This window comes from Crinia signifera, chromosome 5 (assembly GCF_055691185.1).
Source record: "Crinia signifera chromosome 5, ASM5569118v1, whole genome shotgun sequence".
NCBI lineage: Eukaryota > Metazoa > Chordata > Amphibia > Anura > Myobatrachidae > Crinia > Crinia signifera.
Window position 1 is genome coordinate 1,275,169 of NC_139221.1, and position 26,589 is coordinate 1,301,757.

Here is a 26,589-nt window from a genome sequence, read left to right on the forward strand (position 1 = left end):
CTACACCCCTAGGTCCTCAGGTCACTGTCCTATCCTGTGTCATCCTAATTATCTAATCGCTCTTAGTGTCCTCTCTCTGGGTCTTTGCTGCATGTGACACTGTGACCTCCCCTCATACAGACACTACACCCCTAGGTCCTCAGGTCACTGTCCTATCCTGTGTCATCCTACTTATCTAATCCGTATCTGTGTCCTCTCTCTGGGTCACTGCTGCATGTGACACTGTGACCTCTCCTCATACAGACACTACACCCCTAGGTCCTCAGGGCACTGTCCTATCCTGGTGTCATCCTACTTATCTAATCACTCTGTGTCCTCTCTCTGGGTCACTGCTGCATGTGACACTGTGACCTCTCCTCATACAGACACTACACCCCTAGGTCCTCAGGTCACTGTCCTATCCTGGTGTCATCCTACTTATCTAATCGCTCTTAGTGTCCTCTCTCTGGGTCTCTGCTGCATGTGACACTGTGACCTCCCCTCATACAGACACTACACCCCTAGGTCCTCAGGTCACTGTCCTATCCTGTGTCATCCTACTTATCTAATCGCTCTGTGTCCTCTCTCTGGGTCTTTGCTGCATGTGACACTGTGACCTCCCCTCATACAGGCACTACACCCCTAGGTCCTCAGGGCACTGTCCTATCCTGGTGTCATCCTACTTATCTAATCGCTATCTGTGTCCTCTCTCTGGGTCACTGCTGCATGTGACATTGTGACCTCTCCTCATACAGACACTACACCCCTAGGTCCTCAGGTCCCTGTCCTATCCTGGTGTCATCCTACTTATCTAATCGCTATCTGTGTCCTCTCTCTGGGTCACTGCTGCATGTGACATTGTGACCTCTCCTCATACAGACACTACACCCCTAGGTCCTCAGGTCACTGTCCTATCCTGGTGTCATCCTACTTATCTAATCGCTATCTGTGTCCTCTCTCTGGGTCACTGCTGCATGTGACACTGTGACCTCTCCTCATACAGACACTACACCCTAAGGTCACTCTCCTATCCTGGTGTCATCCTGCTTATCTAATCGCTCTGTGTCTCCTCTCTGTGTCACTGCTGCATGTGACACTGTGACCTCTCCTCATACAGACACTACACCCCTAGGTCCTCAGGTCACTGTCCTATCCTGGTGTCATCCTACTTATCTAATCGCTCTGTGTCCTCTCTCTGGGTCACTGCTGCATGTGACACTGTGACCTCTCCTCATACAGACACTACACCCCTAGGTCCTCAGGTCACTGTCCTATCCTGGTGTCATCCTACTTATCTAATCGCTCTGTGTCCCCTCTCTGGGTCTCTGCTGCATGTGACACTGTGACATCTCCTCATACAGGCACTACACCCCTAGGTCCTCAGGGCACTGTCCTATCCTGTGTCATCCTGCTTATCTAATCGCTCTGTGTCCTCTCTCTGGGTCTTTGCTGCATGTGACACTGTGACCTCCCCTCATACAGGCACTACACCCCTAGGTCCTCAGGGCACTGTCCTATCCTGGTGTCATCCTACTTATCTAATCGCTCTGTGTCCTCTCTCTGGGTCACTGCTGCATGTGACACTGTGACCTCTCCTCATACAGACACTACACCCCTAAGTCCTCAGGTCACTGTCCTATCCTGGTGTCATCCTACTTATCTAATCACTCTGTGTCCTCTCTCTGGGTCACTGCTGCATGTGACACTGTGACCTCTCCTCATACAGACACTACACCCCTAGGTCCTCAGGGCACTGTCCTATCCTGGTGTCATCCTACTTATCTAATCGCTCTGTGTCCACTCTCTGGGTCTTTGCTGCATGTGACACTGTGACCTCTCCTCATACAGACACTACACCCCTAGGTCCTCAGGTCACTGTCCTATCCTGTGTCATCCTACTTATCTAATCCGTATCTGTGTCCTCTCTCTGGGTCACTGCTGCATGTGACACTGTGACCTCTCCTCATACAGACACTACACCCCTAGGTCCTCAGGGCACTGTCCTATCCTGGTGTCATCCTACTTATCTAATCACTCTGTGTCCTCTCTCTGGGTCACTGCTGCATGTGACACTGTGACCTCTCCTCATACAGACACTACACCCCTAGGTCCTCAGGTCACTGTCCTATCCTGGTGTCATCCTACTTATCTAATCGCTCTTAGTGTCCTCTCTCTGGGTCTCTGCTGCATGTGACACTGTGACCTCCCCTCATACAGGCACTACACCCCTAGGTCCTCAGGTCACTGTCCTATCCTGGTGTCATCCTACTTATCTAATCGCTCTGTGTCCACTCTCTGGGTCTTTGCTGCATGTGACACTGTGACCTCCCCTCATACAGACACTACACCCTTAGGTCCTCAGGTCACTGTCCTATCCTGGTGTCATCCTGCTTATCTAATCGCTATCTGTGTCCCCTCTCTGAGTCTCTGCTGCCTGTGACACTGTGACCTCCCCTCATACAGACACTACACCCCTAGGTCCTCAGGTCCCTGTCCTATCCTGTGTCATCCTACTTATCTAATCGCTATCTGTGTCCTCTCTCTGGGTCTTTGCTGCATGTGACACTGTGACCTCCCCTCATACAGACACTACACCCCTAGGTCCTCAGGGCACTGTCCTATCCTGGTGTCGTCCTACTTATCTAATCGCTCTGTATCCCCTCTCTGGGTCACTGCTGCATGTGACACTGTGACCTCTCCTCATACAGACACTACACCCCTAGGTCCTCAGGGCACTGTCCTATCCTGTGTCATCCTACTTATCTAATCGCTATCTGTGTCCTCTCTCTGGGTCTCTGCTGCATGTTACACTGTGACCTCCCTTCATACAGACACTACACCCCTAGGTCCTCAGGTCACTGTCCTATCCTGGTGTCATCCTACTTATCTAATCGCTCTGTGTCCTCTCTCTGGGTCTTTGCTGCATGTGACACTGTGACCTCCCCTCATACAGACACTACACCCCTAGGTCCTCAGGGCACTGTCCTATCCTGGTGTCATCCTACTTATCTAATCGCTATCTGTGTCCTCTCTCTGGGTCTTTGCTGCATGTGACACTGTGACCTCCCCTCATACAGACACTACACCCCTAGGTCCTCAGGTCACTGTCCTATCCTGGTGTCATCCTACTTATCTAATCGCTATCTGTGTCCCCTCTCTGGGTCTCTGCTGCCTGTGACACTGTGACCTCCCCTCATACAGACACTACACCCATAGGTCCTCAGGTCACTGTCCTATCCTGGTGTCATCCTTCTTATCTAATCGCTATCTGTGTCCCCTCTCTAGGTCTTTGCTGCATGTGACACTGTGACCTCTCCTCATACAGACACTACACCCCTAGGTCCTCAGGTCCCTGTCCTATCCTGTGTCATCCTGCTTATCTAATCGCTATCTGTGTCCCCTCTCTAGGTCTTTGCTGCATGTGATACTGTGACCTCTCCTCATACAGACACTACACCCCTAGGTCCTCAGGTCACTGTCCTATCCTGGTGTCATCCTTCTTATCTAATCGCTATCTGTGTCCCCTCTCTAGGTCTCTGCTGCATGTGACACTGTGACCTCCCCTCATACAGACACTACACCCCTAGGTCCTCAGGTCACTGTCCTATCCTGGTGTCATCCTACTTATCTAATCGCTCTGTGTCCTCTCTCTGGGTCTTTGCTGCATGTGACACTGTGACCTCTCCTCATACAGACAATACACCCCTAGATCCTCAGGGCACTGTCCTATCCTGGTGTCATCCTACTTATCTAATCGCTATCGGTGTCCCCTCTCTGGGTCTCTGCTGCATGTGACACTGTGACCTCCCCTCATACAGACACTACACCCCTAGGTCCTCAGGTCACTGTCCTATCCTGGTGCCATCCTACTTATCTAATTGCTATCTGTGTCCCCTCTCTGGGTCACTGCTGCATGTGACACTGTGACCTCCCCTCATACAGACACTACACCCCTAGGTCCTCAGGTCACTGTCCTATCCTGGTGCCATCCTACTTATCTAATCGCTATCTGTGTCCCCTCTCTGGGTCTCTGCTGCATGTGACACTGTGACCTCTCCTCATACAGGCACTACACCCCTAAGTCCTCAGGTCACTGTCCTATCCTGGTGCCATCCTACTTATCTAATCGCTATCTGTGTCCCCTCTCTGGGTCTCTGCTGCATGTGACACTGTGACCTCTCCTCATACAGGCACTACACCCCTAAGTCCTCAGGTCACTGTCCTATCCTGGTGCCATCCTACTTATCTAATCGCTCTGTGTCCACTCTCTGGGTCTTTGCTGCATGTGACACTGTGACCTCTCCTCATACAGACACTACACCCCTAGGTCCTCAGGTCACTGTCCTATCCTGTGTCATCCTACTTATCTAATCGCTCTGTGTCCACTCTCTGGGTCTTTGCTGCATGTGACACTGTGACCTCTCCTCATACAGACACTACACCCCTAGGTCCTCAGGTCACTGTCCTATCCTGGTGTCATCCTACTTATCTAATCCGTATCTGTGTCCTCTCTCTGGGTCACTGCTGCATGTGACACTGTGACCTCTCCTCATACAGACACTACACCCCTAGGTCCTCAGGGCACTGTCCTATCCTGGTGTCATCCTACTTATCTAATCACTCTGTGTCCTCTCTCTGGGTCACTGCTGCATGTGACACTGTGACCTCTCCTCATACAGACACTACACCCCTAGGTCCTCAGGTCACTGTCCTATCCTGGTGTCATCCTACTTATCTAATCGCTCTTAGTGTCCTCTCTCTGGGTCTCTGCTGCATGTGACACTGTGACCTCCCCTCATACAGGCACTACACCCCTAGGTCCTCAGGTCACTGTCCTATCCTGGTGTCATCCTACTTATCTAATCGCTCTGTGTCCACTCTCTGGGTCTTTGCTGCATGTGACACTGTGACCTCCCCTCATACAGACACTACACCCTTAGGTCCTCAGGTCACTGTCCTATCCTGGTGTCATCCTGCTTATCTAATCGCTATCTGTGTCCCCTCTCTGAGTCTCTGCTGCCTGTGACACTGTGACCTCCCCTCATACAGACACTACACCCCTAGGTCCTCAGGTCCCTGTCCTATCCTGTGTCATCCTACTTATCTAATCGCTATCTGTGTCCTCTCTCTGGGTCTTTGCTGCATGTGACACTGTGACCTCCCCTCATACAGACACTACACCCCTAGGTCCTCAGGGCACTGTCCTATCCTGGTGTCGTCCTACTTATCTAATCGCTCTGTATCCCCTCTCTGGGTCACTGCTGCATGTGACACTGTGACCTCTCCTCATACAGACACTACACCCCTAGGTCCTCAGGGCACTGTCCTATCCTGTGTCATCCTACTTATCTAATCGCTATCTGTGTCCTCTCTCTGGGTCTTTGCTGCATGTGACACTGTGACCTCCCCTCATACAGACACTACACCCCTAGGTCCTCAGGTCACTGTCCTATCCTGGTGTCATCCTACTTATCTAATCGCTCTGTGTCCTCTCTCTGGGTCTTTGCTGCATGTGACACTGTGACCTCCCCTCATACAGACACTACACCCCTAGGTCCTCAGGGCACTGTCCTATCCTGGTGTCATCCTACTTATCTAATCGCTATCTGTGTCCTCTCTCTGGGTCTTTGCTGCATGTGACACTGTGACCTCCCCTCATACAGACACTACACCCCTAGGTCCTCAGGTCACTGTCCTATCCTGGTGTCATCCTACTTATCTAATCGCTATCTGTGTCCCCTCTCTGGGTCTCTGCTGCCTGTGACACTGTGACCTCCCCTCATACAGACACTACACCCATAGGTCCTCAGGTCACTGTCCTATCCTGGTGTCATCCTTCTTATCTAATCGCTATCTGTGTCCCCTCTCTAGGTCTTTGCTGCATGTGACACTGTGACCTCTCCTCATACAGACACTACACCCCTAGGTCCTCAGGTCCCTGTCCTATCCTGTGTCATCCTGCTTATCTAATCGCTATCTGTGTCCCCTCTCTAGGTCTTTGCTGCATGTGATACTGTGACCTCTCCTCATACAGACACTACACCCCTAGGTCCTCAGGTCACTGTCCTATCCTGGTGTCATCCTTCTTATCTAATCGCTATCTGTGTCCCCTCTCTAGGTCTCTGCTGCATGTGACACTGTGACCTCCCCTCATACAGACACTACACCCCTAGGTCCTCAGGTCACTGTCCTATCCTGGTGTCATCCTACTTATCTAATCGCTCTGTGTCCTCTCTCTGGGTCTCTGCTGCATGTGACACTGTGACCTCTCCTCATACAGGCACTACACCCCTAGGTCCTCAGGTCACTGTCCTATCCTGGTGTCATCCTGCTTATCTAATCGCTCTCAGTGTCCACTCTCTGGGTCACTGCTGCATGTGACACTGTGACCTCCCCTCATACAGGCACTACACCCCTAGGTCCTCAGGTCACTGTCCTATCCTGTGTCATCCTGGTTATCTAATCGCTCTCAGTGTCCCCTCTCTGGGTCACTGCTGCATGTGACACTGTGACCTCCCCTCATACAGACACTACACCCCTAGGTCCTCAGGTCACTGTCCTATCCTGGTGTCATCCTGCTTATCTAATCGCTCTCAGTGTCCACTCTCTGGGTCACTGCTGCATGTGACACTGTGACCTCCCCTCATACAGACACTACACCCCTAGGTCCTCAGGGCACTGTCCTATCCTGGTGTCATCCTTCTTATCTAATCGCTATCTGTGTCCCCTCTCTAGGTCTCTGCTGCATGTGACACTGTGACCTCCCCTCATACAGACACTACACCCCTAGGTCCTCAGGTCACTGTCCTATCCTGTGTCATCCTACTTATCTAATCGCTATCTGTGTCCCCTCTCTGGGTCACTGCTGCATGTGACACTGTGACCTCCCCTCATACAGACACTACACCCCTAGGTCCTCAGGGCACTGTCCTATCCTGGTGTCATCCTACTTATCTAATCGCTATCTGTGTCCCCTCTCTGGGTCTCTGCTGCATGTGACACTGTGACCTCCCCTCATACAGACACTACACCCCTAGGTCCTCAGGTCACTGTCCTATCCTGGTGTCATCCTGCTTATCTAATCGCTATCTGTGTCCCCTCTCTGGGTCTCTGCTGCATGTGACACTGTGACCTCCCCTCATACAGACACTACACCCCTAGGTCCTCAGGTCACTGTCCTATCCTGGTGTCATCCTACTTATCTAATCGCTATCTGTGTCCCCTCTCTGGGTCACTGCTGCATGTGACACTGTGACCTCCCCTCATACAGACACTACACCCCTAGGTCCTCAGGGCACTGTCCTATCCTGGTGTCATCCTTCTTATCTAATCGCTATCTGTGTCCCCTCTCTTGGTCTCTGCTGCATGTGACACTATGACCTCTCCTCATACAGACACTACACCCCTAGGTCCTCAGTTCACTGTCCTATCCTGTGTCATCCTACTTATCTAATCGCTATCTGTGTCCCCTCTCTGGGTCTCTGCTGCATGTGACACTGTGACCTCCCCTCATACAGACACTACACCCCTAGGTCCTCAGGACACTGTCCTATCCTGTGTCATCCTACTTATCTAATCGCTATCTGTGTCCCCTCTCTGGGTCACTGCTGCATGTGACACTGTGACCTCCCCTCATACAGACACTACACCCCTAGGTCCTCAGGTCACTGTCCTATCCTGTGTCATCCTACTTATCTAATCGCTATCTGTGTCCCCTCTCTGGGTCACTGCTGCATGTGACACTGTGACCTCCCCTCATACAGACACTACACCCCTAGGTCCTCAGGTCCCTGTCCTATCCTGTGTCATCCTGCTTATCTAATCGCTATCTGTGTCCCCTCTCTGGGTCTCTGCTGCGTGTGACACTGTGACCTCTCCTCATACAGACACTACACCCCTAGGTCCTCAGGTCACTGTCCTATCCTGCGTCATCCTACTTATCTAATCGCTCTGTGTCCTCTCTCTGGGTCTCTGCTGCAGGTGACACTGTGACCTCTCCTCATACAGGCACTACACCCCTAGGTCCTCAGGGCACTGTCCTATCCTGGTGTCATCCTTCTTATCTAATCGCTATCTGTGTCCCCTCTCTGGGTCTCTGCTGCATGTGACACTGTGACCTCCCCTCATACAGACACTACACCCCTAGGTCCTCAGGACACTGTCCTATCCTGTGTCATCCTACTTATCTAATTGCTATCTGTGTCCCCTCTCTGGGTCACTGCTGCATGTGACACTGTGACCTCCCCTCATACAGGCACTACACCCCTATGTCCTCAGGTCACTGTCCTATCCTGGTGTCATCCTACTTATCTAATCGCTATCTGTGTCCCCTCTCTGAGTCTCTGCTACATGTGACACTGTGACCTCCCCTCATACAGACACTACACCCCTAGGTCCTCAGGACACTGTCCTATCCTGTGTCATCCTACTTATCTAATCGCTATCTGTGTCCCCTCTCTGGGTCACTGCTGCATGTGACACTGTGACCTCCCCTCATACAGACACTACACCCCTAGGTCCTCAGGACACTGTCCTATCCTGTGTCATCCTACTTATCTAATCGCTATCTGTGTCCCCTCTCTGGGTCACTGCTGCATGTGACACTGTGACCTCCCCTCATACAGACACTACACCCCTAGGTCCTCAGGTCACTGTCCTATCCTGGTGTCGTCCTACTTATCTAATCGCTATCTGTGTCCCCTCTCTGAGTCTCTGCTACATGTGACACTGTGACCTCTCCTCATACAGACACTACTCCCCTAGGTCCTCAGGTCACTGTCCTATCCTGGTGTCATCCTGCTTATCTAATCGCTATCTGTGTCCTCTCTCTGGGTCTCTGCTGCATGTGACACTGTGACCTCTCCTCATACAGACACTACACCCCTAGGTCCTCAGGTCCCTGTCCTATCCTGGTGTCATCCTACTTATCTAATCGCTCTGTGTCCTCTCTCTGGGTCACTGCTGCATGTGACACTGTGACCTCTCCTCATACAGACACTACACCCCTAGGTCCTCAGGTCACTGTCCTATCCTGGTGTCATCCTAATTATCTAATCGCTCTGTATCCCCTCTCTGGGTCTCTGCTGCATGTGACACTGTGACCTCCCCTCATACAGACACTACACCCCTAGGTCCTCAGGTCACTGTCCTATCCTGTGTCATCCTACTTATCTAATCGCTCTGTGTCCTCTCTCTGGGTCTTTGCTGCATGTGACACAGTGACCTCCCCTCATACAGACACTACACCCCTAGGTCATCAGGTCACTGTCCTATCCTGGTGTCATCCTGCTTATCTAATTGCTATCTGTGTCCCCTCTCTGGGTCTCTGCTGCATGTGACACTGTGACCTCCCCTCATACAGGCACTACACCCCTAGGTCCTCAGGTCCCTGTCCTATCCTGGTGTCATCCTACTTATCTAATCGCTCTGTGTCCTCTCTCTGGGTCTTTGCTGCATGTGACACTGTGACCTCCCCTCATACAGACACTACACCCCTAGGTCATCAGGTTACTGTCCTATCCTGGTGTCATCCTGCTTATCTAATCGCTATCTGTGTCCCCTCTCTGGGTCTCTGCTGCATGTGACACTGTGACCTCCCCTCATACAGACTCTACACCCCTAGGTCCTCAGGTCACTGTCCTATCCTGGTGTCATCCTACTTATCTTATCGCTATCTGTGTCCCCTCTCTGGGTCTCTGCTGCATGTGACACTGTGACCTCCCCTCATACAGGCACTACACCCCTAGGTCCTCAGGTCACTGTCCTATCCTGGTGTCATCCTGCTTATCTAATCGCTCTCAGTGTCCACTCTCTGGGTCACTGCTGTGTGTGACACTGTGACCTCCCCTCATACAGGTACTACACCCCTAGGTCCTCAGGTCACTGTCCTATCCTGTGTCATCCTACTTATCTAATCGCTATCTGTGTCTTCTCTCTGGGTCACTGCTGCATGTGACACTGTGACCTCTCCTCATACAGACACTACACCCCTAGGTCCTTAGGTCACTGTCCTATCCTGTGTCATCCTGGTTATCTAATCGCTATCTGTGTCCTCTCTCTGGGTCACTGCTGCATGTGACACTGTGACCTCTCCTCATACAGACACTACACCCCTAGGTCCTCAGGGCACTGTCCTATCCTGGTGTCATCCTACTTATCTAATCGCTATCGGTGTCCCCTCTCTGGGTCTCTGCTGCATGTGACACTGTGACCTCTCCTCATAAAGACACTACACCCCTAGGTCCTCAGGTCACTGTCCTATCCTGGTGTCATCCTACTTATCTAATTGCTATCTGTGTCCCCTCTCTGAGTCTCTGCTGCCTGTGACACTGTGACCTCTCCTCATACAGACACTACACCCCTAGGTCCTCAGGTCACTGTCCTATCCTGGTGTCATCCTGCTTATCTAATCGCTATCTGTGTCCCCTCTCTGGGTCTCTACTGCATGTGACACTGTGACCTCCCCTCATACAGGCACTACACCCCTAAGTCCTCAGGTCACTATCCTATACTGGTGTCATCCTACTTATCTAATCGCTCTGTGTCCTCTCTCTGGGTCACTGCTGCATGTGACACTGTGACCTCTCCTCATACAGACACTACACCCCTAGGTCATCAGGTCACTGTCCTATCCTGGTGTCATCCTGCTTATCTAATCGCTATCTGTGTCCCCTCTCTGGGTCTCTGCTGCATGTGACACTGTGACCTCTCCTCATACAGACACTACACCCCTAGGTCCTCAGGGCACTCTCCTATCCTGGTGTCGACCTACTTATCTAATCGCTTTCTGTATCCCCTCTCTGGGTCACTGCTGCATGTGACACTGTGACCTCTCCTCATACAGACACTACACCCCTAGGTCCTCAGGTCACTGTCCTATCCTGGTGTCATCCTACTTATCTAATCGCTATCTGTGTCACCTCTCTGGGTCACTGCTGCATGTGACACTGTGACCTCTCCTCATACAGGCACTACACCCCTAGGTCCTCAGGTCACTGTCCTATCCTGTGTCATCCTACTTATCTAATCGCTCTTAGTGTCCTCTCTCTGGGTCTTTGCTGCATGTGACACTGTGACCTCTCCTCATACAGACACTACACCCCTAGGTCCTCAGGGCACTGTCCTATCCTGTGTCATCCTACTTATCTAATCGCTATCGGTGTCCCCTCTCTGAGTCTCTGCTGCATGTGACACTGTGACCTCTCCTCATACAGACACTACACCCCTAGGTCCTCAGGTCCCTGTCCTATCCTGTGTCATCCTGCTTATCTAATCGCTATCTGTGTCCCCTCTCTGGGTCTCTGCTGCATGTGACACTGTGACCTCTCCTCATACAGACACTACACCCCTAGGTCCTCAGGGCACTGTCCTATCCTGGTGTCATCCTACTTATCTAATCGCTCTGTGTCCACTCTCTGGGTCTTTGCTGCATGTGACACTGTGACCTCTCCTCATACAGACACTACACCCCTAGGTCATCAGGTCACTGTCCTATCCTGGTGTCATCCTGCTTATCTAATCGCTCTGTGTCCCCTCTCTGGGTCTCTGCTGCATGTGACACTGTGACCTCCCCTCATACAGACACTACACCCCTAGGTCCTCAGGTCACTGTCCTATCCTGTGTCATCCTGCTTATCTAATCGCTCTTAGTGTCCTCTCTCTGGGTCTCTGCTGCATGTGACACTGTGACCTCCCCTCATACAGGCACTACACCCCTAGGTCCTCAGGTCACTGTCCTATCCTGGTGTCATCCTACTTATCTAATCGCTCTGTATCCCCTCTCTGGGTCTTTGCTGCATGTGACACTGTGACCTCTCCTCATACAGACACTACACCCCTAGGTCCTCAGGTCACTGTCCTATCCTGGTGTCATCCTACTTATCTAATCGCTATCTGTGTCCCCTCTCTGGGTCACTGCTGCATGTGACACTGTGACCTCTTCTCATACAGACACTACACCCCTAGGTCCTCAGGTCCCTGTCCTATCCTGGTGTCGTCCTACTTATCTAATCGCTATCTGTGTCCCCTCTCTATGTCTCTGCTGCATGTGACACTGTGACCTCACCTCATACAGACACTACACCCCGAGGTCCTCAGGTCACTGTCCTATCCTGGTGTCATCCTACTTATCTAATCGCTATCTGTGTCCTCTCTCTGGGTCTCTGCTGCATGTGACACTGTGACCTCTCCTCATACAGACACTACACCCCTAGGTCCTCAGGGCACTGTCCTATCCTGGTGTCATCCTACTTATCTAATCGCTATCTGTGTCCCCTCTCTGGGTCACTGCTGCATGTGACACTGTGACCTCCCCTCATACAGACACTACACCCCTAGGTCCTCAGGGCACTGTCCTATCCTGGTGTCATCCTTCTTATCTAATCGCTATCTGTGTCCCTTCTCTAGGTCTCTGCTGCATGTGACACTGTGACCTCCCCTCATACAGACACTACACCCCTAGGTCCTCAGGGCACTGTCCTATCCTGGTGTCATCCTTCTTATCTAATCGCTATCTGTGTCCCTTCTCTAGGTCTCTGCTGCATGTGACACTGTGACCTCTCCTAATACAGACACTACACCCCTAGGTCCTCAGGTCACTGTCCTATCCTGGTGTCATCCTACTTATCTAATCGCTATCTGTGTCCCCTCTCTGAGTCTCTGCTGCATGTGACACTGTGACCTCTCCTCATACAGACACTACACCCCTAGGTCCTCAGTTCACTGTCCTATCCTGGTGTCGTCCTACTTATCTAATCACTCTCAGTGTCCTCTCCCTGGGTCTTTGCTGCATGTGACACTGTGACCTCCCCTCATACAGACACTACACCCCTAGGTCCTCAGGGCACTGTCCTATCCTGGTGTCATCCTGCTTATCTAATTGCTATCTGTGTCCTCTCTCTGGGTCTTTGCTGCATGTGACACTGTGACCTCCCCTCATACAGACACTACACCCCTAGGTCCTCAGGTCACTGTCCTATCCTGTGTCATCCTGTTTATCTAATCGCTCTCAGTGTCCACTCTCTGGGTCTCTGCTGCACGTGACACTGTGACCTCTCCTCATACAGGCACTACACCCCTAGGTCCTCAGGTCACTGTCCTATCCTGGTGTCATCCTGCTTATCTAATCGCTATCTGTGTCCTCTCTCTGGGTCTCTGCTGCATGTGACACTGTGACCTCTCCTCATACAGACACTACACCCCTAGGTCCTCAGGTCACTGTCCTATCCTGGTGTCGTCCTACTTATCTAATCACTCTCAGTGTCCTCTCTCTGGGTCACTGCTGCATGTGACACTGTGACCTCCCCTCATACAGACACTACACCCCTAGGTCCTCAGGGCACTGTCCTATCCTGGTGTCGTCCTACTTATCTAATCGCTATCTGTGTCCCCTCTCTGGGTCACTGCTGCATGTGACACTGTGACCTCTCCTCATACAGACACTACACCCCTAGGTCCTCAGGGCACTGTCCTATCCTGGTGTCATCCTACTTATCTAATCGCTCTGTGTCCTCTCTCTGGGTCTCTGCTGCCTGTGACACTGTGACCTCTCCTCATACAGACACTACACCCCTAGGTCCTCAGGTCACTGTCCTATCCTGGTGTCATCCTGCTTATCTAATCGCTCTAAGTGTCCACTCTCTGGGTCACTGCTGTGTGTGACACTGTGACCTCCCCTCATACAGGCACTACACCCCTAGGTCCTCAGGTCACTGTCCTATCCTGTGTCATCCTACTTATCTAATCGCTATCTGTGTCCACTCTCTGGGTCTCTGCTGCATGTGACACTGTGACCTCTCCTCATACAGACACTACACCCCTAGATCCTCAGGTCACTGTCCTATCCTGTGTCATCCTGCTTATCTAATCGCTATCTGTGTCCCCTCTCTGGGTCTCTGCTGCCTGTGACACTGTGACCTCCCCTCATACAGACACTACACCCCTAGGTCCTCAGGTCACTGTCCTATCCTGTGTCATCCTGGTTATCTAATCGCTATCTGTGTCCTCTCTCTGGGTCACTGCTGCATGTGACACTGTGACCTCTCCTCATACAGACACTACACCCCTAGGTCCTCAGGTCACTGTCCTATCCTGGTGTCCTCCTACTTATCTAATCGCTATCTGTGTCCCCTCTCTGGGTCTCTGCTGCATGTGACACTGTGACCTCTCCTCATACAGACACTACACCCCTAGGTCCTCAGGTCACTGTCCTATCCTGTGTCATCCTACTTATCTAATTGCTATCTGTGTCCCCTCTCTGAGTCTCTGCTGCCTGTGACACTGTGACCTCTCCTCATACAGACACTACACCCCTAGGTCCTCAGGTCACTGTCCTATCCTGGTGTCATCCTACTTATCTAATCGCTATCTGTGTCCCCTCTCTGGGTCACTGCTGCATGTGACACTGTGACCTCCCCTCATACAGACACTACACCCCTAGGTCCTCAGGTCACTGTCCTATCCTGGTGTCATCCTACTTATCTAATCGCTCTGTGTCCACTCTCTGGGTCTTTGCTGCATGTGACACTGTGACCTCTCCTCATACAGACACTACACCTCTAGGTCCTCAGGTCACTCTCCTATCCTGGTGTCATCCTACTTATCTAATCGCTATCTGTGTCCCCTCTCTGGGTCTCTGCTGCATGTGACACTGTGACCTCTCCTCATACAGACACTACACCCCTAGGTCCTCAGGTCACTGTCCTATCCTGGTGTCATCCTGCTTATCTAATCGCTATCTGTGTCCCCTCTCTGGGTCACTGCTGCATGTGACACTGTGACCTCTCCTCATACAGACACTACACCCCTAGGTCCTCAGGTCACTGTCCTATCCTGTGTCATCCTGCTTATCTAATCGCTCTTAGTGTCCTCTCTCTGGGTCTCTGCTGCATGTGACACTGTGACCTCCCCTCATACAGACACTACACCCCTAGGTCCTCAGGTCACTGTCCTATCCTGGTGTCATCCTACTTATCTTATCGCTCTGTGTCCTCTCTCTGGGTCTCTGCTGCATGTGACACTGTGACCTCCCCTCATACAGACACTACACCCCTAGGTCCTCAGGTCACTGTCCTATCCTGGTGTCATCCTACTTATCTAATCGCTATCTGTGTCCCCTCTCTGGGTCACTGCTGCATGTGACACTGTGACCTCTCCTCATACAGACACTACACCCCTAGGTCCTCAGGTCACTCTCCTATCCTGGTGTCATCCTACTTATCTAATCGCTATCTGTGTCCCCTCTCTGGGTCACTGCTGCATGTGCCACTGTGACCTCTCCTCATACAGACACTACACCCCTAGGTCCTCAGGTCACTGTCCTATCCTGGTGTCATCCTACTTATCTAATCGCTATCTGTGTCCCCTCTCTGAGTCTCTGCTACATGTGACACTGTGACCTCTCCTCATACAGACACTACACCCCTAGGTCCTCAGGGCACTGTCCTATCCTGGTGTCGTCCTACTTATCTAATTGCTCTCAGTGTCCTCTCTCTGGATCTCTGCTGCCTGTGACACTGTGATCTCTCCTCATACAGACACTACACCCCTAGGTCCTCAGGTCACTGTCCTATCCTGGTGTCATCCTACTTATCTAATCGCTATCTGTGTCCCCTCTCTGGGTCACTGCTGCCTGTGACACTGTGACCTCCCCTCATACAGGCACTACACCCCTAGGTCCTCAGGTCACTGTCCTATCCTGGTGTCATCCTGCTTATCTAATCGCTATCTGTGTCCCCTCTCTGAGTCTCTGCTGCCTGTGACACTGTGACCTCTCCTCATACAGACACTACACCCCTAGGTCCTCAGGTCACTGTCCTATCCTGGTGTCATCCTGCTTATCTAATCGCTATCTGTGTCCCCTCTCTGGGTCTCTGCTGCATGTGACACTGTGACCTCCTATACAGACACTACACCCCTAGGTCCTCAGGTCACTGTCCTATACTGGTGTCGTCCTACTTATCTAATCGCTATCTGTGTCCCCTCTCTGGGTCACTGCTGCATGTGACACTGTGACCTCCCCTCATACAGACACTACACCCCTAGGCCTCAGGGCACTGTCCTATCCTGGTGTCATCTTACTTATCTAATCGCTATCTGTGTCCCCTCTCTGGGTCTTTGCTGCATGTGACACTGTGACCTCCCCTCATACAGACACTACACCCCAAGGTCCTCAGGTCACTGTCCTATACTGGTGTCGTCCTACTTATCTAATCGCTATCTGTGTCCCCTCTCTGGGTCACTGCTGCATGTGACACTGTGACCTCCCCTCATACAGACACTACACCCCTAGGCCTCAGGGCACTGTCCTATCCTGGTGTCATCTTACTTATCTAATCGCTATCTGTGTCCTCTCTCTGGGTCTCTGCTGCGTGTGACACTGTGACCTCTCCTCATACAGACACTACACCCCAAGGTCCTCAGGTCACTGTCCTATCCTGTGTCATCCTGCTTATCTAATCGCTATCTGTGTCCCCTCTCTGAGTCTCTGCTGCCTGTGACACTGTGACCTCTCCTCATACAGACACTACACCCCTAGGTCCTCAGGTCACTGTCCTATCCTGGTGTCATCCTGCTTATCTAATCGCTATCTGTGTCCCCTCTCTGGGTCTCTGCTGCATGTGACACTGTGACCTCCTATACAGACACTACACCCCTAGGTCCTCAGGTCACTGTCCTATACTGGTGTCGTCCTACTTATCTAATCGCTCTGTGTCCTCTCTCTGGGTCACTGCTGCATGTGACACTGTGACCTCCCCTCATACAGACACTACACCCCTAGGTCCTCAGGTCACTGTCCTATCCTGTGTCATCCTACTTATCTAATCGCTATCTTTGTCCCCTCTCTGGGTCTCTGCTGCATGTGACACTGTGACCTCCCCTCATACAGACACTACACCCCTAGGTCCTCAGGTCACTGTCCTATCCTGTGTCATCCTACTTATCTAATCGCTATCTGTGTCCCCTCTCTGGGTCACTGCTGCATGTGACACTGTGACCTCCCCTCATACAGACACTACACCCCTAGGTCCTCAGGTCACTGTCCTATCCTGGTGTCATCCTACTTATCTAATCGCTCTGTGTCCTCTCTCTAGGTCTCTGCTGCATGTGACACTGTGACCTCCCCTCATACAGACACTACACCCCTAGGTCCTCAGGTCACTGTCCTATCCTGTGTCATCCTACTTATCTAATCGCTATCTTTGTCCCCTCTCTGGGTCTCTGCTGCATGTGACACTGTGACCTCCCCTCATACAGACACTACACCCCTAGGTCCTCAGGTCACTGTCCTATCCTGGTGTCGTCCTACTTATCTAATCGCTCTGTGTCCTCTCTCTGGGTCTTTGCTGCATGTGACACTGTGACCTCCCCTCATACAGGCACTACACCCCTAGGTCCTCAGGTCACTGTCCTATCCTGGTGTCATCCTACTTATCTAATCGCTATCTGTGTCACCTCTCTAGGTCTCTGCTGCATGTGACACTGTGACCTCTCCTCATACAGACACTACACCCCTAGGTCCTCAGGTCACTGTCCTATCCTGTGTCATCCTACTTATCTAATCGCTATCTTTGTCCCCTCTCTGGGTCTCTGCTGCATGTGACACTGTGACCTCTCCTCATACAGACACTACACCCCTAGGTCCTCAGGTCACTGTCCTATACTGGTGTCGTCCTACTTATCTAATCGCTATCTGTGTCCCCTCTCTGGGTCACTGCTGCATGTGACACTGTGACCTCCCCTCATACAGACACTACACCCCTAGGTCCTCAGGTCACTGTCCTATCCTGTGTCATCCTACTTATCTAATCGCTATCTGTGTCCACTCTCTGGGTCACTGCTGCATGTGACACTGTGACCTCTCCTCATACAGACACTACACCCCTAGGTCCTCAGGTCACTGTCCTATCCTGGTGTCATCCTGCATATCTAATCGCTATCTGTGTCCCCTCTCTGGGTCACTGCTGCATGTGACACTGTGACCTCTCCTCATACAGACACTACACCCCTAGGTCCTCAGGTCCCTGTCCTATCCTGGTGTCGTCCTACTTATCTAATCGCTATCTGTGTCCTCTCTCTGGGTCTCTGCTGCATGTGACACTGTGACCTCTCCTCATACAGACACTACACCCCTAGGTCCTCAGGTCACTGTCCTATCCTGGTGTCATCCTACTTATCTAATCGCTCTCTGTGTCCTCTCTCTGGGTCACTGCTGCATGTGACACTGTGACCTCTCCTCATACAGACACTACACCCCTAGGTCCTCAGGTCACTGTCCTATCCTGGTGTCATCCTACTTATCTAATCGCTATCTGTGTCCTCTCTCTGGGTCTCTGCTGCATGTGACACTGTGACCTCTCCTCATACAGACACTACACCCCTAGGTCCTCAGGTCACTGTCCTATCCTGGTGTCATCCTACTTATCTAATCGCTATCTGTGTCCTCTCTCTGGGTCTCTGCTACATGTGACACTGTGACCTCCCCTCATACAGGCACTACACCCCTAGGTCCTCAGGTCACTGTCCTATCCTGGTGTCGTCCTACTTATCTAATCGCTATCTGTGTCCTCTCTCTGGGTCTTTGCTGCATGTGACACTGTGACCTCTCCTCATACAGACACTACACCCCTAGGTCCTCAGGTCACTGTCCTATCCTGTGTCATCCTACTTATCTAATCGCTATCTTTGTCCCCTCTCTGGGTCTCTGCTGCATGTGACACTGTGACCTCTCCTCATACAGACACTACACCCCTAGGTCCTCAGGTCCCTGTCCTATCCTGGTGTCGTCCTACTTATCTAATCGCTATCTGTGTCCTCTCTCTGGGTCTCTGCTGCATGTGACACTGTGACCTCTCCTCATACAGACACTACACCCCTAGGTCCTCAGGTCACTGTCCTATCCTGGTGTCATCCTACTTATCTAATCGCTATCTGTGTCCCCTCTCTGAGTCTCTGCTGCCTGTGACACTGTGACCTCTCCTCATACAGACACTACACCCCTAGGTCCTCAGGTCACTGTCCTATCCTGGTGTCATCCTACTAATCTAATCGCTATCTGTGTCCCCTCTCTGGGTCTCTGCTGCATGTGACACTGTGACCTCCTATACAGACACTACACCCCTAGGAGGGGGGGGGGGGGGGGGAGGACGGCATTGCTTAGAAGAGCGCTATGGAAAGCTGACCTGGTATTACCAGCAGAGGAGCGGTTTTCCCGGCGATGTTGCGGGAGCGCGCAGCAGCTCACGCCTTCTTAACTCGCACAACTTACTGAACCCGCTTCAGTCAGGCATTCGTGCCCAACACGCCACAGAGGCAGCACTGACTAAAGTGGTGACTGATCTGGTAACTGCTAAGTCTAAAGGCCATTACTCACTACTATGTCCTCTAGATCTCTCTGCTGCGTTTGAGAGAGACGTGCCCCTGGGTACCAGCACCGAGAACTGAACACTTGTATTTATTGGAAGTGTCTTAGATTGCAGCATTTCTTCCACACCTGTCTAAAGCTGGCCATATACTTATACAGTTTTTGCCCTTTTGACGGAGCTGACTGAGAAATCGGGTGAGAAGTGGCAAATTGTCTGTTTTGTCTCTGATTGCGAACCCTGGTCAAGTGCACATCGGACCGTAGCCTGAAATTGCAGGTGCTGCGCTAAAGAAATGTTGGGTCCCGCAGCCTCCGGCAAAAGGACTTCATACATGTGTATCATATGTGATCCTGGCGCCGGTGCAGCTGCTGTGGAGCTCAAGGGAGTTTGCATATGGCTTCTCCCCTTGGAGAACTGGTGTATGGGGCCTTAAATCCTCTGCACAATGGTGGAAACACTGTCGGCTCTCCCCTTTGACATACAGGGCTCCCAGCTTTCTGTTTCCATTTCCATAATGTACAGATGCATTGACTTACATTGTGTATATTTTCTGTGACAGGATCCTGCAGGGGGACAGCATCTGGAAACACTTCACCCCCAAGTGAGAGCAGAGAATGCATCATCAGGGCCCACCGTTAATCCACCAGTGGATGGAGAATTCCATGATTCGCAAGGTTGGACATCTTGTGACCATGTGCTGTACAAGTAGATACTTCTGTGTTTCCAAATTCAGTAAGGATCTCATAGCAAAACCATGCTGCACCGCAGGTGGGGCAGATATAACAGGTGCACAGACAGGGTGGGGTGTCTTCAAACTCAAATGTAAATTGCAGAGTTAAAATAAAGCAGCCAGTATTTACCCTGCACAGAAACAAATCTCCCCCAAATCTAACTCTGTTCACATGTTACATCTGCCCCTGCAGTGCAGCATGGTTTTGCCCATTAGACAGAGATTTGGCTTTGAGATCCTCACTGAATAATCCAAGATTGACACAAGTGGAAATATAAAGCTATGTAGACACTAGACCATTGGGACGAGATGTCAGGTGACTGTACACACTGAACTATAGAACACCATTGTACACTATCTGGTTCTTGGTTGTTCTATCAGCCGGGCATCACAGCCAGCGCGCTGTAGTACATACAGAAACGCCACGTGCTTGATATGCCAGATAGTGCGTGCCCTTCCACAGAATCAGCAGATATAGGATAAGGCACTAGCACATAGGTGGGATGGGAAACCTCTGCACACATGTGCTGCTGGTAGAGGGGCACTGGTTAGATCAGGCATGTCCAACGTTGGCCCCCCAGATGTTGTGAAACTACACCTTCCAGCATGCTTTGCCACAGTTCTGCTATTAGAGAATGCTAAAACTATTGTAAAGCATGCTGGGATGTGTAGTTTCACAACATCTGGAGGGCCAACGTTGGACATGCCTGGGTTAGATCATTGGCTGGATCAGAGGTTCGAGTGTGAGAAGCGTGGCAGATGTTGGGATGGGCCCTAAATCCACCGTGTCTTCTGTGATTAATGTGTGGAAGAAGTACGGTTACTGCAGATCTGCCCCTCGCCCTGGGAGAACCCTGAACATGCTAAGGAGGGAGCTGAGAGAGCAGGGCTCATCCCATACATTGCTCAGGACTGATAATGGTGAGCAGCTGCTTATAAACCTCTAATCACAAATCAGCGCCTATGGTGGTATACAGAGAGCAATCTCTGGACAGTGGAACATGGTGAGGGAGCTGTGTGGGTTGCATAGTGGTGAGGGAGCTGTATGGGCTGCATAGTGGTGAGGGAGCTGTATGGGCTGCATAATGGTGGGGGAGCTGTGTGAGTTGAATAGTGGTGGGGGAGCTGTATGGGCTGCATAATGGTAAAGGAGCTGTGTGAGCTGCATAGTGGTGAGGGAGCTGTGTGGGTTGCATAGTGGTGAGGGAGCTTTATGGGCTACATAATGGTAAAGGAGCTGTGTGAGCTGCATAGTGGTGAGGGAGCTGTGTGGGCTGCATAATGGTAAAGGAGCTGTGTGAGGTGCATTATGAAAGAGCTGTGTGAACTGCATAGGGGCGAGGGAGCTGTGTGGACTGCATAGTGGTGGGGGAGCTGCCTGGTCTCCATAATGAGGGATCTTTGTGTGTGTGTGTGTGTGTGTGTGGCGGGGGGGGGGGGGGGGTGCTTAGTTGTGAGGGAGCTGTGTGAGCTGCATAGTGGTGAGGGAGGTGTGTGGGCTGCATAGTGGTGACGGAGGTGTGTGGGCTGCATAGAGGTGAGGGAGCTGTGTGAGCTGCATAGAGGTGAGGGAGCTGTGTGAGCTGCATAGTGGTGATGGAGCTGTAGGTGCTGCATAGTGGTGATGGAGCTGTGTGGGCTGCATAGTGGTGAGGGAGCTGTGTGGGGTGCATAGTGGTGAGGGAGCTGTGTGGGGTGCATAGTGGTGAGGGAGCTGTGTGGGGTGCATAGTGGTGAGGGAGCTGTGTGGGCTGCATAGTGGTGAGGGAGCTGTGTGGGCGGCATAGTGGTGAGGGAGCCGTGTGAGGTGCATTATGAAAGAGCTGTGTGAGCTGCATAGTGGTAAAGTAGCTGTGTGAGCTGCATAATGAGGGAGCTTTGAGCTGCATAGTAATGAGGGAGTTGTGTTGGCTGCATAGTAATGAGGGAACTGTGTGGGATATATAATGATGGGGGAGGTGTGTGGGCTGCATAGTGGTGAGGGAGCTGTGTTGGCTGCATAGTGGTGGGGGAGCTGTGTGGTCTCCATAATGAGGGAGCGGTGTGTGTGTGTGTGTGGGGGGGGGGGGGGGGTGGTCATAGTGGTGAAGGAGCTGTGTGAGCTGCATAGTGGTGAGAGAACTGTGGGGGCTGCATAGTGGTGAGGAAGCTGTGTGAGCTGCATAGTGGTAAAGGAGCTGTGTGGGCTGCATAGTAATGAGGGAGCTTTGTGGGCTGCGTAGTGGTGAGGGAGCTTTGTGGGCTGCGTAGTGGTGAGGGAGCTGCGTGGGCTCCATAATGAGAGAGCTGTGTGGGCTGCATAGTGGTGAGGGAGCTGTATGGGCTGCATAGTGGTGAGGGAGCTGTGTGGGCTGCATAGTGGTGAGGGAGCTGTGTGGGCTGCATAGTGGTGAGGGAGCTGTGTGGGCTACATAGTGGTGAGGGAGCTGTGTGGGCTGCATAGTGGTAAGGGAGCTGTGTGGGCTGGATAGTGGTGAGGGAGCTGTGTGGGCTACATAGTGGTGAGGGAGCTGTGTGGGCTGCATAGTGGTAAGGGAGCTGTGTGGGCTGCATAGTGGTAAGGGAGCTGTGTGGGCTGGATAGTGGTGGGGGAGCTGCGTGGTCTCCATAAGGAGGGAGCTGTGTGTGTGTGTGTGTGTGTGGGGGGGGGGGGGGGTGCATAGTGGTGAAGGAGCTGTGTGAGCTGCATAGTGGTGAGAGGAACTGTGGGGGTTGCATAATGTTGATGGAGGTGTGTGGGGCACATGGTGGTGAGGGAGCTGTGTGGGCAACATAGTGGTTAGGGAGCTGTGTGGGCTGCATAGTGGTTAGGGAGCTATGTGGGATGCGTAGTGGTGAGGGAGCTGTGTGGGCTGCGTAGTGGTGAGGGAGCTGTGTGGGCTGCGTAGTGGTGAGGGAGCTGTGTGGGCTGCGTAGTGGTGAGGGAGCTGTGTGGGCTGCGTAGTGGTGAAGGAGCTGTGTTGGCTGCGTAGTGGTGAGGGAGCTTTGTGGGCTGCGTAGTGGTGAGGGAGCTTTTTGGTCTGCGTAGTGGTGAGGGAGCTGTGTGGGCTGCGTAGTGGTGAGGGAGCTTTGTGGGCTGCGTAGTGGTGAGGGAGCTGTGTGGGCTGCGTAGCGGTGAGGGAGCTGCGTGGACTCCATAATGAGAGTTTTTTGGGCTGCATAGTGGTGAGGGAGCTGTGTGAGCTGCATAGTGGTGAGAGAACTGTTTGGGCTGCATAGTGGTCAGGGAGGTGTGTGGGCTGCATAGTGGTGAGGGAGCTGTGTGAGCTGCATAGTGGTGAGGGAGGTGTGTGGGCTGCATATTGGTGAGGGAGCTGTGTGGGCTGCGTAGTGGGGAGGGAGCTGTGTGAGCTGCATATTGGTGTTGGAAGTGTTTGGGCTGCATAGTGGGGAGGGAGGTGTGTGGGCTGCATAGTGGTGAGGGAGCTGTGTGGGCCGCATAGTGGTGAGGGAGCTGTGTGCAGGAGAGGAGTACAGGCAGGGGATATACTGTACAGGCTGTGTGCAGGAGAGGAGTACAGGCTGGGGATATACTGTACAGCCTGTGTGCGGGAGAGGAGTACAGGCTGGGGATATACTGTACAGCCTGTGTGCAGGAGAGGAGTACGGCCGGAGATATACTGTACTCTACGGTCTGTGGTGACTGGCAGTACTTGGAGGTGAGGAGCAGTTGGGCAATTATGCTGTAGCAGGAGGTCAGTGTGTTCTAGTATACAGAGGTAACAACATGCCTCGTGTGCAGACATTAATGCCGTTCTGTGCTGTATCTACTATCACAATCACAAAACCCTAATCTCTCTACTACTGTTTTCCAGCAGCCGTAATGTGTCCTGAGAGCGACTTTCACCCTCTACCCAGTTCTCGACGCTTGCAGCAACGACGGGACTATGAAGAGAGGCACAATGCCAGTCTTGCCCGAGAGGTCATGGAGGAACGACAAACTAAGAGGAAGGTGAGAGAATGGTCTTGGACTAGGGGAATCATTGAGGAAGCCTATTAAGCTAAGTGATGTCTGTGATTTTCTGGGGTGCCGGATGACTGCCCGTCGGGATTCTGACATCGGTGTAATGACTGCTAAAAGCCAGACAGACGGGCAGTGGCTATCTTCCCTCGTGGGGGTCCACGACCCCCATAGAGGAAGGAAAAAATAGGTGGCAAGCACAGCGAGCCACTGTGCCCGCAGCGTGGCGAGCGCAGTGATTGATCTATATGGGCTGCGTGGTGTGAGATCTATATGGACTGCATGGTGTGAGATCTATATGGGCTGCGTGGTGTGTGATCTATAGGGGCTGTGTGTGTGTGGTCTATAGGGACTGCGTGGTGCGAGGGCTGCGTGGTGTGTGTGTGTGTGATCTATAGGGACTGCATGGTGTGTGATCTATATGGGCTGCATGGTGTGTGATATATATGGGCTGCATGGTGTGTGAAATCTATATGGGCTGCATGTGTGAGATCTATATGGGCTGCGTGGTGTGTGATCTATATGGGCTGCGTGTGTGTGTGTGTGTGTGTGTGTGTGTGATCTATAGGGACTGCATGGTGTGTAATCTATATGGGCTGCATGGTGTGTGATCTATATGGGCTGCATGGTGTGTGATCTATATTGGCTGCATGGTGTGTGAGATCTATATGGGCTGCGTGGTGTGTGATCTATATGGGCTGCGTGTGTGTGTGTGTGATCTATAGGGACTGCATGGTGTGTAATCTATATGGGCTGCATGGTGTGTGTGTGTGTGTGTGTGTGTGTGTGTGTGTGTGATCTATAGGGACTGCATGGTGTGTGATCTGTATGGGCTGCATGGTGTGTGATCTATATGGGCTGCGTGTGTGTGATCTATAGGGACTGCATGGTGTGTAATCTATATGGGCTGCATGGTGTGTGTTCTTTACGGGCTGCATGGTGTGTGATCTATATGGGCTGCGTATTGTGTGAGATCTATATGGGCTGCATGATCTACTGGGTGCTTCATGGTGTGTGAGATCTATATGGGCTGCATGTGTGAGATCTATATGGGCTGCGTGGTGTGTGATCTATATGGGCTGTGTGTGTGTGTGTGTGTGTGTGTGTGATCTATAGAGACTGCATGGTGTGTAATCTATATGGGCTGCATGGTGTGTGTGTGTGATCTATAGGGACTGCATGGTGTGTAATCTATATGGGCTGCATGGTGTGTGATCTATATGGGCTGCATGGTGTGTGATCTATATGGGCTGCATGGTGTGTGATTTATATGGGCTGCATGGTGTGTGAGATCTCTATGGGCTGCGTGCTGTGTGATCTATATGGGCTGCGTGGTGTGTGATCTATATGGGCTGCGTGTGTGTGTGTGTGTGTGATCTATAGGGACTGCATGGTGTCTAATCTATATGGGCTGCATGGTGTGTGTGTGTGTGTGTGTGTGTGTGTGTGTGTGATCTATAGGGACTGCATGGTGTGTGATCTATATGGGCTGCATGGTGTGTGATCTATATGGGCTGCGTGTGTGTGTGATCTATAGGGACTGCATGGTGTGTAATCTATATGGGCTGCATGGTGTGTGTTCTTTATGGGCTGCATGGTGTGTGGTCTATATGGGCTGCGTGATGTGTGATCTCTATGGGCTGCGTGGTGTGTGATCTCTATGGGCTGTGTGGTGTGTGATCTCTATGGGCTGTGTGGTGTGTGATCTCTATGGGCTGTGTGGTCTATATGGGCTGCGTGATGTGTGATCTATATGGGCTGCATGATTTAAAGGGGCTGTGTGGCGTGTGATCTCTATGGGCTGCGTGGCGTGTGATCTATATGGGCTGCGTGGTGTGTGATCTCTATGGGCTGCGTGGTGTGTGATCTCTATAGGCTGCGTGGCGTGTGATCTCTATGGGCTGCGTGGCGTGTGATCTCTATGGGCTGCGTGGTGTGTGATCTCTATAGGCTGCGTGGCGTGTGATCTCTATGGGCTGCGTGGTCTGTGATCTCTATAGGCTGTGTGATGTGTGGTCTATATGGGCTGCGTGATGTGTGATCTATATGGGCTGCATGATTTATAGGGGCTGTGTGGTGTGTGATCTCTATGGGCTGCGTGGCGTGTGATCTATATGGGCTGCGTGGTGTGTGATCTATGTGAACTGTATGGTGTGTGATCTATAGGGACTGCGTGGTGTGTGATCTATGTGGGCTGCGTGGTGTGTGATCTATATGGGCTGCGTGGTGTGAGGGCTGCATAGTGTGATCTCTATGGACTGTTTGGTGTGTGTGATCTAAAGGGACTGTGTGGTGTTTGATTTCATATAGGCTGCATGATCTACTGGGCGCTTTATGGTGTGTAATCTATAGGAACTGCGTGGTTTGAGGGCTGAGTGGTGTGTGTGATCTATAGGGACTGCATGGTGTGAGGGCTGCATAGTGTGATCTATATGGGCTGCGTGGTGTTTGATCTATAGGGACTGTTTGGTGTGTGTGTGATCTATAGGGACTGTTTGGTGTGTGTGATCTATAGGGACTGTTTGGTGTGTGATCTATAGGGGCTGTGTGGTGTTTGA

General features: G+C 51.9%; 1 protein-coding gene and 1 long non-coding RNA gene across 2 annotated transcripts in view; both read left to right on the forward strand.

Moving 5' to 3' along the window:
• Nucleotides 1-19,913, forward strand: part of LOC146079853 (uncharacterized) — a 58,209-nt gene extending 38,296 nt beyond the window's left edge. The window contains exon 3 of the long non-coding RNA XR_014474759.1: nucleotides 19,900-19,913. This is a non-coding gene — a long non-coding RNA (uncharacterized LOC146079853). The remainder of the gene's footprint in view (nucleotides 1-19,899) is intronic.
• A 1-nt stretch (nucleotide 19,914) lies between these two features.
• LOC146079844 (uncharacterized) overlaps nucleotides 19,915-26,589 on the forward strand; it is a 267,124-nt gene continuing 260,449 nt past the window's right edge. Inside the window, exons 1-2 of the mRNA XM_083186483.1 lie at nucleotides 19,915-20,014; nucleotides 23,886-24,022. Coding sequence (XP_083042609.1) covers nucleotides 23,894-24,022 — 129 coding nt within the window. The 5' untranslated portion in view covers nucleotides 19,915-20,014; nucleotides 23,886-23,893. The remainder of the gene's footprint in view (nucleotides 20,015-23,885; nucleotides 24,023-26,589) is intronic.